The 14593-nt window shown below is 45.3% G+C and overlaps 1 protein-coding gene across 4 annotated transcripts in view; it reads left to right on the top strand.

Annotated features, from left to right (window-relative positions):
* PIDD1 (p53-induced death domain protein 1) overlaps positions 1-14593 on the top strand; it is a 332716-nt gene that overhangs the window by 234497 nt on the left and 83626 nt on the right. For all 4 annotated transcript variants that reach the window (XM_085644874.1, XM_085644875.1, XM_085644876.1 and 1 more), the window contains one exon: positions 4228-4404. In XM_085644874.1, the coding sequence (XP_085501000.1) occupies positions 4228-4404 (177 nt within the window). The remainder of the gene's footprint in view (positions 1-4227; positions 4405-14593) is intronic.

The following is a 14593-nucleotide window of genomic DNA, read 5'->3' as shown; positions in this document are numbered from 1 at the left end:
CACTATTTGCCACTTAGCAGGTAATACTATCATAGAAGCTCTTGATGAGGAGAACTGCCTGCTGCAATATGGCATAGGCCCTCAGCATATGCCAGAGGCTGTCACAGTGGATACATGTACACAGTTGTTTAAATGGAAATGTAGAAGTGCGGGTACTCACTATTCAGAGTACCTTTTTCCTCCTGAGGATGGCTGGTACTCTCCAATTAAATTTATTATAGCAGTGCTGAGAAGTGCAGATACTCTCCCTGTCAAATAAAAGAAGTACAACCTGAGACTTATTTTGCATATTAGAAAACCAGGGAGCTGTGTTTCTTGGTGTGTAAGCACACTAACTGAGGATATCTCTTAGACATGATCAGGATTGCCTCTTCCTACATCCTAGGGATTTGTTTGTGTTGACCTTTTTCTTGTAGGAGCCTCCATCTCTACAAGAAGTTCAGCTGTACTGTCTTGCTGTATGCAGGATAGTAGTCATGAATTTGGAATGAGCAGCCAGTGTGTGCCTATGCAACGTTTCCTTCCAGTAAGGACACAGCAGACTTGAGGTGCTGAGTTAGATCAATGTTTTGTATGGCCAACAAGCTGTCCGATGGTGATCCACCTGAAAAAGTACCAGATAGTCGTTTAGAAAGAGTATGGCTGCTTCTGGCGCATCTCTCACATATTTGCTGTCTCTCGCTGTACGGTGGAGGAGAGGTATCCAGCAGCGTTCAGTTTGGTACTCAGGTTATGTCTTCTGTTTTATCAGGTTGATTACATGTGGCGGTTGTAATATATGACATGTTCTCACTGCATTATTCTCATGTATGCTTTCTCCGTCCTCTTGGCTGGAATAGTAAGGTTTGTATCAATCCAGGACAGTATTTTCTTCCTGTGTCTGTTTAACTGCACATTTGAAACATCCAAAAGCCTAGGAGTGTCAATGAGAGTGGTAAGAATTCCATAAGGCTTTCTGCCCATAAATTAATTTTCGATGAAGTAAATATATTTTTGAGGTTCACACTGTACACTCTCAAGTACTCTTCTAAGTTTAAAAAGATCTGTCCACACACCCCATCCAATGCTAGGTTATCTTGGCTTGTTGTAACATTTATGCTGTTGTTGAATGTTCGATATGGTAGAAAACAATATACTACTACAAGATCAATGTGGTTTTAAGCAGAAAACTCCAAACAAAGACCCTAACGTCCAAAGCCCAAACAATTATTATAAATAAAGTAGGCACTGTACTTCAAAGGTGCGCTTGATATGACGTACCCGATGAAAAACCAGGAATGGAAATGGTGCCGGAGTGGCATTTAATGTTTTAGGCTACCTAGTCCTCGAAACAGAAATCAAAGTTAATCAAAGGGTATTGTACTCCTACTGTGCAGGGTCCCAAGACCATTCTTCAATACGAGAGAACAGACACCGCTTTAAATAAAGTTTGCTCTGGAACCAGCCAACTATCTTACTAGGCGCACTGTGTCGATAAACCATGCAGCACGACTTGCGTTATCTGGAACCCTAATCAAACATAACTGCATCACTTAACATCTGTCACCACAGCGCTAAGGGTCAACTCACATGGGTGACACATGCAATAGACATCTATTGGATTGTCATTGGCACCTGTGCTCAATTGTCATACTAAGCATTTCGCATCATAGGACAATTGACAACATTTCAGACTACAAATGCTCCTGCAAAAGTTTGAGCTTCACCAAACGATAGATGTCACACAGCGCATTTTGCTGACATTGCACAAGAGTGATGAAGCAAAAATCATCCATCTGATGTTTACTACAACGGCAATGAGCCTCGATGTTCCTTCAGCGCGTTGCTTCCCAACTCCTGCTTGCCACCAGTGTTAGAAAGTTCCAAAGTGTGCAATCGAAAGCGGAAACAACTGGGTGCTGCTGCATCCTCAGAGCAAGTGTCTCTTCAAGCCTTTGCATACATTCCACATTGCACACATGAAGACAACTCCCCAGCATTCTACATATTGCATCTACTGCCCAACATTTACTCTGTGCAAATCTATAAGACAATCTTTCTGCAAACAATAGCTAGAATGTAAGTGATTTTGCAGCTGGATGTCTGTTACAGACTTTTCTGCGACCTACTCAACTTTCCCTTGAATTAAAGATGGGAAGTTATGGATGACCTGATCTTTGTATGCCGCTTGTCAGGACCATTAAAATACATAGCTGACTTTTTACATTTCCTTCACGAGAATCTGGCCGCCAGGGTTCAGTTTGGCAAGGCTGGTGATTTGTCAGATTCTTTTCCACTCTCACGGGGAGGGGTTTTAGGGGGGGGGCAAGGTTGTATTTTGGCCTCACTGCTTTTTGTGCTTTATATCCCCAAAATTAAGCACAGCTTTCTGCCGGCACTGCTCTATGCAGATGACGCGGCTGTATGGTAGGGACCCCGGGGGCTTTGCGATTATTGGTAGAATCCTTTGTATCTTTTATGAGCGAATTTAATCTGGTCACTAATTACAAATCGCACATAATGGCTTGTAGACCTGGCAAAAAAACTCCTGGTTTAGATAATGGTTAAGGGGAATCTTTTATGTAGTGTAAATGACTTTAACTACTTAGGGGTTTCTTTCAATAGTGTAGACACATGGCGCGCACACACACACACACATCAGAAATTCATGCTTAAAGCTTAGCAGAGCTTCTGGAGCAATACCTCAGGGGGATGGAAGGGGTACCATCTTCCCAATCCTCAACGTTTACCTTGCTCAGTGTGTCTCTGTGGCACTTTATGGGGCTGAGGTTTGGGGCTATGGCAACATTGATGCTCTACAGATTGAAGAGAACCGCATCTGTAGGCGGCTCATGCACTTACCCCCCACATACTCCCATTTTATCTTGCACATGAAACTTAGGCTTATGTATATTGGTGACCTGGCAAAACTTTTATTATGGATTAGTAATTGGTTAACCATGAGAAAAATATAAATAGGGAAATCATTATGGATTGCTTGCACTTGGATAATAGATGTTCCATCCGCTGGTTAGCCTATGTACACAAAATGTATGGTGCTCTGAATCTATTGACCTTGCCGCACACAATTAGGAAATCAGATAAGATGAACATTAAATCGCTGTTTGTAGATCTTTGTCACTCACAGAGACTTGCAAGTGAGATGAATAAGAAGGCTGTAAAATCGTATTGTGATTTTCATGAATTTTCGACTGATCTTTTGTATGTTGCTTTGCCTTTGTCAGGGTGGGAAGGATCTATCCTTTTCAATTTAAGGGTTAGCTCTGTGGTGCGGCTCCTGAGTTTCATGGGGACAGACAACCTGGGAGTGTCTCATCAGGCATAGTTTCTACCTGTGATGTCACTCTGAACAGTCCCTGGTGCATTTTATGTTCTTTTGTACCTTTTTCAGAATATATTTTAAAGCATTTATAAAACAGATTTTAAAACTCTTAGGTTCTAGAAAGTGCAAAGGTGCTCAATTCTACCCTTTTCTTCTTGTGCCATCTTAAAAGCTGCTGTGAGTTCAAGGAGAATGGTGGAGGGTTGAGCAGACATATTAGCCTTTCGCAAAGGAGCTATTGGCTGCCCGCCCGACCGTTGTTTTTTGTTTTCTTGACCTGGGCGGCTTTTGTGGTGGAGGTTGTTGCTATCTGATTTACTGAATTTTATGTACTTTTAGATATTTTATTTATTGGTCTTCCTTTTTACTGCTGTTTGTCATTTTATGTATATTTTATGGCTATGCATATACCAAATAAAGTAATTTTGGCTTGACTATAGCTGAGCCACAGGTAGTTCTAGGGATCCTGTCCCCTTTTTGAGGGGCGCTGACTCTTTCTTTGTTCAAAAGTTGTTAAACTATTTTGGATCCCTGTACTAAGATTGCAATTGTATGCAAAGGATTGGCATAGCAAGGGTGCCATGAGCCATAATGCAAGCAGTGAAAATCTTCCACCACCTGTCGGTTGGGTGGCAAATGGCAGCATTTATTGGGTTGAATAGGGCCCCAAAGAGCCTGGGCCCTGTTGTCACTGCACCCGCTACAACATTTACAGCTATGCCACTAATCCAATGCGTGCAAATCTATAACTCTCATGTACCACGCAGCAAACCCATTGTTAAAGAGAAGTAATTGTTTTAAGCTGACCATAGGCTACAGATAGATCTTGATTCATTTTTGGTATCTAACTTTGGGGACTGTTTCCTCTTTTTCTTCCTTTACCCATGTGCACTGATTGAGCACAGCACCTGGCAAAATGTAGCGTGGTCCACTTCTCATGGTTCCTGGTCATCTCTCGGCTTGTGGCGGACCAGTGCCCGGTCCCGCGGGATGGGACCCTGCTCTTCTCCACGGTGGACCCCAGCATCCGTGTCAAGTTTCCTGCTGGTGCCACAGAGGAGACACGAATAGTAAAGATGCAGGTAGGAGTGGATCTTCCATATTCTAGCCCGCCATAAGGCTAATTTACATTACTGTTGTAATGAACAAGGTCCCTGCAGGGCTAAACCTCTGCATTGTTACTGTGTTGAATGACCACCAAGGCTTCATGCTTAGGAAGCTGATTATGGCTTTTATCCATATTAAAATCAGTTCAGAGCTGATGTTCTTTTAGGTGGTAAATTCCATCATTTTGGGCAGTGTGTTAGTTTCTAATGGGAATTTTTATGACGGATTTGAGTCAGTTTACCACTTGGTGTTATTTCCTTCTTCTGTAATGGTGAGTTTTAGTTAAAGTAATTGCAAATTACAGCTCCATTCCTACTACCTGTTGTCAGTTGATTTTCACTTGAAGTCTGAGTTTCCCCAAAATATAATACTAATGTCAAAAGGACCGTACAAATTCAAATGTTATTATGCACATACTAACTTGGTCAGATTTTCTTGACAGAAAAATTAACAACCCAGTGAGCTTTCCCAACACTTTGTAATCGGTAGTTAACAAGGGTGCACAGACAAATACATTAAGGTATATCGAGATGTTCTAGGTAAATTCAGTGCAAGTGCGCCTGGAAATCCAGAGTGAATGATATACTGCAGCAGTAAAGCTGATAGCAATCTTGCCAAAATTCAGTTCACCACATAGAAGGAAGTGCTCAAGACATAGCAATGTGTCTAAGCTCAACTGTATTCTTTTGGGTATTCGAGATGGCTTACAGAAACTAGGAGAGCTGGGCCGCTCTCTTATACAATCCTCTGTTTATTTCAGATTTGGTTTTAAAGATGACACTTGATGAACAAAGTTTCCAACAACATTTATAAATGTACTAAAATACGTATTATTATTTTATTTTAAGAAAAAGCATTTTTTAAAGAAAATGCATTTTATTACATTTTGTAAATCCCAGGTACAATGACATTGCGTTGAAGAAATCCATGCGTTGTAATTTTAGAAGCCCCTGTTGGCTTCTACCTCTCTGTGAATAAATAAATCTAGTGTAAATAATACACATATAATTGACTGAAAACACAATAGGATGCCCCATCTCTCTCTGTGTGCTCACAAAGAGTTGGCCAGAGGCACATTACAAACCATTTCCCATCAAGCAAACCGAAAAAAGTTGTGTCCTAAAAAGACAACCTCATAAACCGGAAAAAGAGAGAGAAAAAGAAAACGCCCCCGTCTTCCCTTGACTATATATACCAAACAACAAAAGCGAGTACCTTGTTTACCTAACAAAAGTTCCTATGGAGTCTCTAACTTACAGCAATACAGGGGTGAACCTTCAGAGTTTTTTTAAAGAACCCTCACTCACCAACCTAGTTGGTGACATGCTTCATCGTTAGGTTTCCACCCTTTAAGCTGAGGGCCTCCAAGGTGTGCTTCGATGCCCGATTACAGCGAAGCTGGTTGTTCTTGAGTGAAGTGAAATAAGCAAAAGACTTTTGAAAACATTTCCAAATTAAATACTTTTAAAACTGTTTCTAGTATGCTCAGTCATATACATGCAAATGAAACACGTGTAGAAAAAGCCCAGTCCCTGAATGTAAGGCAAACCTACATTTTGTTAGCAGATCTTAAGAATTACAGCTTTAACTTGGAAAAACCTATGCACTCTTTTTTTCATGGGGTACTTTGGTGTAAAAGAAAATCTGTACCTTCACCAACTGGGTGAGTCACGAGCGTCACTTTATCCAATGTAGCCAAGTGGATGAATACACATAGTTTGAAATGAAACGCGAACAAAACTGAAGCCTTGTTGCTCAGTCGCTTTCCTTCCATCTGGTCTTCTGATGATCTTGGCCCTACCCCCTCGCCTCCAGTGCGCAATTTGGGTGTTCTATTTAATTCACCATTCTCCTTGCCAATCAACATCGCTCACGTCTCTGCGACGTGCTTCTGTTATGTTCACAGTCTGAGAAAAATCTTACCCCGTCTCCCCGTAGTGTAAAAGAAAACCAGAATCCAGGCAGTAGTTCTCTCCCACCTTGACTATGGGAACTCTGTTTTCTTGGTATTCTTCACTGTCTGATTGGCCAACTTCAACTTTTGCATAATGTTGCTGCTTATCTTCTTCTCAGTAACCCTCGGCATGCATCCATCTTGCATCACTTAACAAATTTACACTGGTTTCTCATTACTAAACAATCCCTGTTGAAAGCACTCTTTGTTATTGGGCCGTCCATGATCTCAGCCCTCGCTATCTATAGAACAGAATCCAATGCTACAAGTCTATCCACTTACTGCGATGCACCTCTCTTTACCTTTTGACTCTTCCTAAGATCCACTTGACCAGGTTTGCATGCCACTTTTTCTCCTACCTTGGACCCAATTCCATAAGAATGCTCTGTAATTTCCTGCTCTTGCGAAAGGTCCTTAAACTTAATCTATTCCTAATTTGACATTTGTTTAGTCTTTGCCCTGTTTTCTTTTCTTCCTGGCTTGGGCTAAGTACCAGAACTTCCATAATTAGGTATTTGCGTGTTTTACAAAATCTCATTCATTCATTCATCATAAAGTGATCCACATAGAAGGCTGATGAAAAAAGGTTTCCTTCCTAAGAAAAGTGGACAAAGTAGTTTTGAAATTGTGTGAATCCTTATTTCTTAGGCTGGGTTATCACTAAAGAGATTGACCAATCAAATGTTGAGGAGATATTGTACCCTTAGAATCAGGTACTGCTTCTGTAGTAGTGTAGCTCACTTTAAGGCCTATCGTGAACTGACAAAACTTGAGAATCCAGATGCTGATTGGCCAATTTCCCCCAGCACTGTCAATAAAGGTTCTCCACATCATGCTGTTCATCCAAGGAAGCAAAAGATGTACATGGCTGCTCACGGTGCTGTAGACTCACTGCTGGAGAATCACTGCTTTTCTCACAGATGCTGATGATCTGCATTGGAAGTAGAGGCAGGGTCTCTGCAGCCTCATTTCCATCTCATTGTTACTACCGTACCATTCTATTGAGGATGACAGAGGAGAGTCTCCAGGAGTCAGTGTGGCAGTTCTGTTAACCCATGACTTTCAGTTGTCCTTTCAGTCCCATGGCATCATTCCAGGAAGGTAATAATCATCTTCTTCCTTCCATCACCTCAGAAGTCCTGCCTCACTGCTTTTGCAACTCTACTAGGAGCACGAGGTCAGTGTTTCTTTATTAAAGTATCCACCTGCCACAGCTTGTATGGAAGTAGGAACGCCCTGTGCCATCCTAGGTGTGGCAGAGAGGTTTCCTTGGATCGGATTCCCGAAAACCGCTTTCAGAAAGTTTCAGGGCCAGATGTACAACCCTTTTTTTGAGGCCGCAAATGGGAGATCGGCCCATTTGCGACCGCAAAAAACGTTCCAGGCATGTACATATGCTATTTTGCAAGTCACTCTCTCGCAAAATTGCATGTGCGACTCTCTCAATTAGGAAGGGGTGTTCCTTCCTAATAGCGAGTTACCATGCCATGTACTGCTGTTTTGCAACCACATTTGCGGTTGTAAAACACTCGCAGTTTACCACCTACTTCAAGTAAACAGGAAGGGGACCACTTCCCCTTTGTGAGGGTGTGCGTAAATAATGAAAGTGAAATATTTCATTTTTCTTATTGAAATGCAGCCTGTTTTCCTTGAAGAAAAACGTCCTGCATTTAAAAAAACAAAACCGCTTTATTGAAAAAGCAGTCACAGACCTGGTGGTCTGCTGACACCAGCAGGCCACCATCCCTGTGAGTGCTGGCCATTCCTGAGGGTGTTGCAAATTGCGCTTGCCTCATGAATATTGATGAGGCATGCAATTTGTGACCCCATTGGGAATCGAAAACAGTGTTTGAGACGATGTTGTACATTGCATTTATGCGAGTCGCAATTCTACGCGATTTGTGACTCGCTAAATGCAAGCGTCATACATCTGGCCCTCAGTTCCCAGCTCTACTGTAAGAGTACTATGAAAAAACAACAGTTATGACAAATAGATGCTGCCAGCACTAAACGAACGCAGACCACATGATTGGAATCTACTGTATTCAGATCAGGTTCATGAAAGAAGAAATCTAATTTGGGGTGCCTGGGAACAAGAATCCGGGTACGGTAGTAGGGTTGGTGAATTTCATCCAGTACCGCTGGCAGTGATGTTCCTGATACTATCAGAGATGGCGCCTTGCTGGTGATTTGATAATCGCTGCCGTCATTGAGCTATACTCCCAAGCTTAGAGCAGAGTAATTGGAAGCGATGCCTCATGTTGCACAACAGGCCTTACTAAAAGGGGTGAGATGTAAAGTGAGATCTCTCCACTTACACAGGACAAGGGCCAAGACACCACAAAATACTCTGTCTCTGATTACTTGCCATGGATTCATGGTGTGTCCCCCCCCGTCCCCCCCCATATTTTCCTGCCCATGCATTTTCTTATGCTGACCGTTTCTGTTGTTCTAGAATGAGACCTATTTCTGCACAGTGCCTTCTGGTTTTTCAGAGGACTTTCCTGCAGGAACTATGTCTGTGCTATTCTTTAACTTTCCATCTGGGACCTTTCGCTCTTCTGCTCCCTTCCGCAACTAGGCAGAAGCAAGTACGGCCTCTTGCCCGATTAACTCTGGGAGATGAGGTGTTCATCCATGTTGTTTCACATTGTGGTGCGCCATCTGGTACTTTAACAGCTTTTCATAGGACCCACACATGCAACCGATTTCTCCCCTGGGGCACCAGCACTTGTTTCCAAACCATACAAACCATAGGCAGGACCCATTACTCACGGTTTATAAATCCCTTTGAAAGTGGTAGTAACTGTTATTTTTTTGGAGGGACAGAGTTCGAAAATTCCATAGGTAGGATTGTATTGTATTGTATAGTGCATTTATATAGCGCAACTATCCCCCAACGGGTATCCTGGCGCTCAGAGACAAAGGTGGTAGGAGCGTATTGAGTAGTCAGTTCAGCTAAACAAGGGGTTGCTGTCTGTTCAAGGCGAATAACCAAGTCTTGAGGCCTCTTCTAAACCCCATCAAGGATCCGGCCAGCCTCAAGTCCTGGGGGATCTTGTTCCAGAGACGTGCGGCTGCCGTGCTAAAAGCCCTGCCTCCCATCCTAGCTAATTTGATTTTAGCGATGGAGGCTAGGCCTTGACTGGATGATCGAAGAGGTCTTTTAGGTTCATACCATGAGAAGCGCTCTCGCAGAGGAAGCGGCCCAGTATTGTGTAGGGCCTTATAGACCAGGACCAGGGATTTAAAATTAATTCTGTCTTTTACAGGCAGCCAATGCAGATCCCTCAGTGCCTGTTGCACAGAGGAATCGCGCTGTTGATTCAGTGCCAATTTGGGTGCCATAGACTGGATTCGTTGTAACCCCTGCACAATGTATTGGGGAGCACCCAAATACAAGGAGTTACAATAATCCAGTCTACTCAGGATTACACTCTGGACCACTAAAGGCCTCGCCTCGCTAGGTAAGAGTGGGAGAATTTGGCGGAGGGCTCTCAGCAAGGAGAGACAGGTGCTGATGGTTTTGTTGGCCTGAGTTTGCATCTGGAGGTTCTCATCTACCATGACCCCCAGATTGCGGACCGTTTTAGCAGCTTCTATAGGGATATCCTCTGGTCGGAGCCTGAACTCACCCAGAAGAGGGTTAGGTATTCTGGCAGCATGACATAGCAGCAGCTCCGTTTACCCCAGTATTGGAACTTTCATAGATTCTCACGCTTTGTATCATTCCCCGTCGTCGGAATGGGAGCCTCGGTAAATAAAAAATATATATCATAACCATAGAAACAAAAGAGAAAATAGGCCTAGGCCTCATCTAATTTTGTAGTATATCACCCTCTTTGTGTAAAAGAGCCCAAACTTTTGCCAGGACCAATCAGCTCAGCCTCACCCCTTGGAACCTTCCTGAGAGAGCTCAGAGCCTCAGATTTTTCTACCGCACATTGTGCTAGGGAGTCTCCACTGAGCTCTGCTCAGTTTTTTCTCATTGTTCTTTCAGAAGTTACTTTTGACATCTATAGTGACAGTATGTCTGAGAAGGAGAAGAAAGCCTTATTCAGGCCATGTGCTTCTTGTGGAAAGAAGAGGCTTTTCGTGGAAGATAAGCATGACAGTTGTATTTACTGCTTATACCAGGAAGCACAAGGCCACAGACTGCAAGATTTGTCGCACTCTTTCAACCAAGACTTTGCGAGACAGAGAGGGTCGTCTGCTGACATGGTTGCAGAAACTAAAGACCAGAAAGGAGGTAGTCTCGTCAGATGAGGAAGATTTAATTTCTGGCACTTCCTCCAGAAGATCAAGGAAGAGGGGTAGGTCATCTCCCTCCATGTCTGAAGAACCCCCTGTCAAAGCCCCTCATGGGATCTCTGAGAGGTCTGAGGAGGTTGGTCCCAAGAAATCTCCTCACAAAAGTGTAAAGGAGAGGCAGGGACAGGCTGCTGGTGTGGACACAGCCTCTAGGGATAAAAAGGAGGTTTCAATATCTTCTCCTCCGTCCCAAAAGGATAAGCCTGCGAAGAAACACTCTGCAGGGACTTCACAGGTGGTTCCTGTGAAGAAGCAGCGTCCGTCGACGATGATTCAAGCAGGTACGTCGACGACGATTACCACTCCAAAGACAGTTTCTTTGATTTCGTCGACGGGACCGTCGACGATATCTACTCCTGTTTCGTCGACGACAGCGTTATTCTCGTCGTCGACGACAGTTTCCATGAAGATCTCGTCGACGGCGGTTTCGACGACGAAGACGGCGACGTCGTCGTCGATGCTGCTGACGACGACCTCGTCGACGAGACCGTCGACGGTTGTCCCGTCGACGATGAAGAAAGCTCCGTCGACGAGTGTTCCGTCGATGAAGAAAAAGGCTTTGTCGACGACCCTACCTTCGACAACGATGATTCAGGCATCGTCGACGGCCGTATTGTCGACGACGATTACTCCGTCGACGAAGATTACCGTGCCGTCGACGGGTTCGTCGTCTCTTTCGTCGACGCTGGTGGTCCCTTCGACGACGGCTCCGACGACGGGACCGTCGTCGAGATCGTCGACGAGTAAAATTTCTGCATTTACGATACAGAAGTTGAAGATTACACCGAAGATGACATCTCCTAGACAAGTGACGCCTTTACCACCATCCATGCTGCTGGATGAATCGGAAGATGAGGAGGTGGATGAGCAGTTTGGTGACGCCTACAGTCCCTCGGAACTGCACGTAAAGCAGTAGGACACTGATACGGAAGAGTACTATGAGCAAGCTGACCAAGAGGATCAACAATATGTTCAGCAACAGTTTTGTCCTCAGACTTTGCGACAGGACTTGATAGCTCTACCAGTTGCTCTGGTTACGGACTTGCAGATGATGTTGCAGGATTACAGAGCGCGATTTCCGTCACGCCCTGAAGTTCAACCACTGCGTCCATCTACTTCTGGGGTCCCACGAGGGCCGCTAGTGGATTTGCCCCCTCCTCCTGAGAATATCCCACGTCCTTCACCAGTAGTGGTGCCAGTAGTGGTTCCTCAAACTTCATTTACGGAACCTGCTGATGACGATGCACAGGATTTGGATACGGATGGTGACGATGAGGGGCACGTGGTCCCACTTACTGATCCAGGGGATCCGGATGTGGATCTGGATGATACGGGAATGCAAGATCCGGATGATGCAGGGCGGGGCACGAACGTGTCGCCGCCGGCAGATATTGGAGGGTTCCATAATCTTATGGAGCGTGCATCCATGAGATTTGGGCTGCCTCTCTCAGTAGAGCAGTCGGACTGTTTCCTGTACGATTTCAAAGCGCAGTACAGAAAGTCCATCCGATCAATTCCTATCATTGAACATGTATGGAATGAGGGGATCAAGGTTATGCAGAACCCGGCAACGGTCATCCCGGTTCTTCCCCCGGCTGGAGAAGAAATACAAGGCCCCTGAGGGCAGTCCTGCATGTCTCCTTGGTCAACCAATGCCGGACTCTGTGATATCTCAAGCCGCACAGAGCAAGTCCAAGAATCCTTCAACGCCTTTGACTACACCTCCGGATAAGGATGGCAGGTGGTTGGACAATGTGGGGAAGAGATTTTCCACCATGGCCAGTTTGTTGGTTCGGGCAGCAAATTCATTAGCCATTCTAGGCAGGTATGACCGCCAGTTGTGGTGCGACATGGAACCGTTTTTGGACCTCTTAACAGACTCTAATCAAGAGGAGGCCTAACAAGTCCTTATGGAAGGAGAGAGATGTTCCTCGGAGATCATCGACTGTGCTATGGACATAGCCTCTACCGCTTTCAGGGCCTTGGCAGGGTCAGCGGTCTTGCGCCGTCAGGGATGGTTAAAAGCAACCTGTTTCCGTCAGGAGGTCCAAAATAAGATCCTGGACCTTCCTTTTGACGGAGAGATGCTTTTTGGTAAGCATGTGGATGAGGCTCTGCAGAGCATAAAGACGGACACGGCAAGGTCCTTAGGATCCTTAAATTATCGCAAGGTTCCATTTAAAGGAGCACGTGGCCGAGGGTTTTCTACTTATCGAGGAAACGAACGTCAGTATTCCACCCAGTCAGGACAGTCTTATAAGAACCAGTATTCAAACCAACGCCAAGGGCAATCGGCGTCTTTCTCTCGTCAGTCCCAGAGAGGACGTCAGAACCGTCAGGGACGAGACAATGCCAAGAGGCAATAGCGGCCTCCTGGCTCTGACTACTGTTCCTCCCCCACCAAGAACACCGGTTGGGGGCAGGATCTCCTATTGTCTGGACAGCTGGGTCTTTATAACATCGGACCGGTGGGTTTTGAATATTGTTCAGAGTGGCCATACGTTGGAATTCCAAGATTTTCCTCCAACAAGAGCTCCGGACGCCCGTCCCTCAAAGCATCTTCGACTGTTACATTTCGAAGCCCACCAACTATTCATCAAGGGGGCGATAGAACCAGTACCTTTTTCACAAAGAGGCAAGGGTTTCTATTCCAGGTTCTTCCTGGTTCGGAAGACGGAAGATACGTGGCGTCCTATACTAGACCTAAGAGAGCTCAAAACCTATCTCATCAAGCTCTCCTTCAGGATGGTCACTCTCCAGGATATTCTACACCTACTGAATCCGGGCGATTTTTTGGCGTCCCTGGATTTAGAGGATGCGTACTTCCACGTTCAAATCCACCCAGCTCACAGGCAATATCTACGCTTCACAGTAGGCAAGAGCCATTTCCAGTTCAGGGTGCTGCCATTTGGCCTTCGGTCTGCACCTCGGATATTCACAAAGATGCTGGCACCAGTCGCGGCGTTCCTCAGGAAGCAATCCTTGGAGGTTTTCCCATACTTGGACGACTGGCTCGTCAAAGCTCCGTCACTCAAGGCAGCTTCTCAAGCAGTATCAACTTGCATTCACTTGTTCGCCCACTTGGGTCTTCAGCTCAACAGATCCAAGTCGGTGCTGATACCTTTCAGGTCCCAAAAATTCCTTGGAGCTATTCTGGACACGACACTGTGCACCGCTCGTCCTTCGGAGGAGCGTCAACGCAAGCTGATCACCTCCGCTCGTCAAGTGCTGCAGAGCAAAAAGGTGTCGGTTCGCAGGTACAAGTCCTTACTCGGATCGATATCATCCTGCATACCTTTAATACCGCATTGCAGGCTTCATATGCGTCCTCTGCAGGAGGAGTTAGACAAACAATGGCGCCAGGCAGAAGGGTCGTTCAACGACAAGGTGTGGATAACACCAGGGATACGCAAGGCCTGCGAGTGGTGGCTGATAAAGAAGAACATCGCAGTGGGGTTAACATTCAGGATCCCTCCTTCTCCTATGGTGGTGACCACAGATGCCTCCTTAGAAGGCTGGGGAGCGGTACTCCAGGAGCTTCAAATCAGCGGTCACTGGAGTCCAGCGCAAAGCCTAAACCACATCAACCTCTTAGAGCTGATGGCTATCCGCTTAGCCTTGCTGGCGTTCCTTCCCAGACTTCAGAATCGTGCAGTGCTGGTCCGGACAGACAACATGACAGCTATGCACTATATCAACAAGCAAGGGGGAACAAGATCACGAACTCTGTCCAAAGAGGCTCAGTCGATCTGGGATTTTGCGATCTCTCACAACATCACTCTACAGGCCGAGCACCTAGCAGGGTGTCTCAACATCACGGCGGATGCTCTGAGTCGTCAGAGGAAAGTGACTCACGAGTGGGAATTGGATCAGGCCACACTGGAGGAAGTGTTCGAGAG

The sequence above is a fragment of the Triturus cristatus genome, chromosome 3_1, assembly GCF_964204655.1.
Source record: "Triturus cristatus chromosome 3_1, aTriCri1.1, whole genome shotgun sequence".
NCBI lineage: Eukaryota > Metazoa > Chordata > Amphibia > Caudata > Salamandridae > Triturus > Triturus cristatus.
Note: the sequence above shows the minus strand (reverse complement) of the source record. Positions and strands in the feature narration are given on the sequence as shown.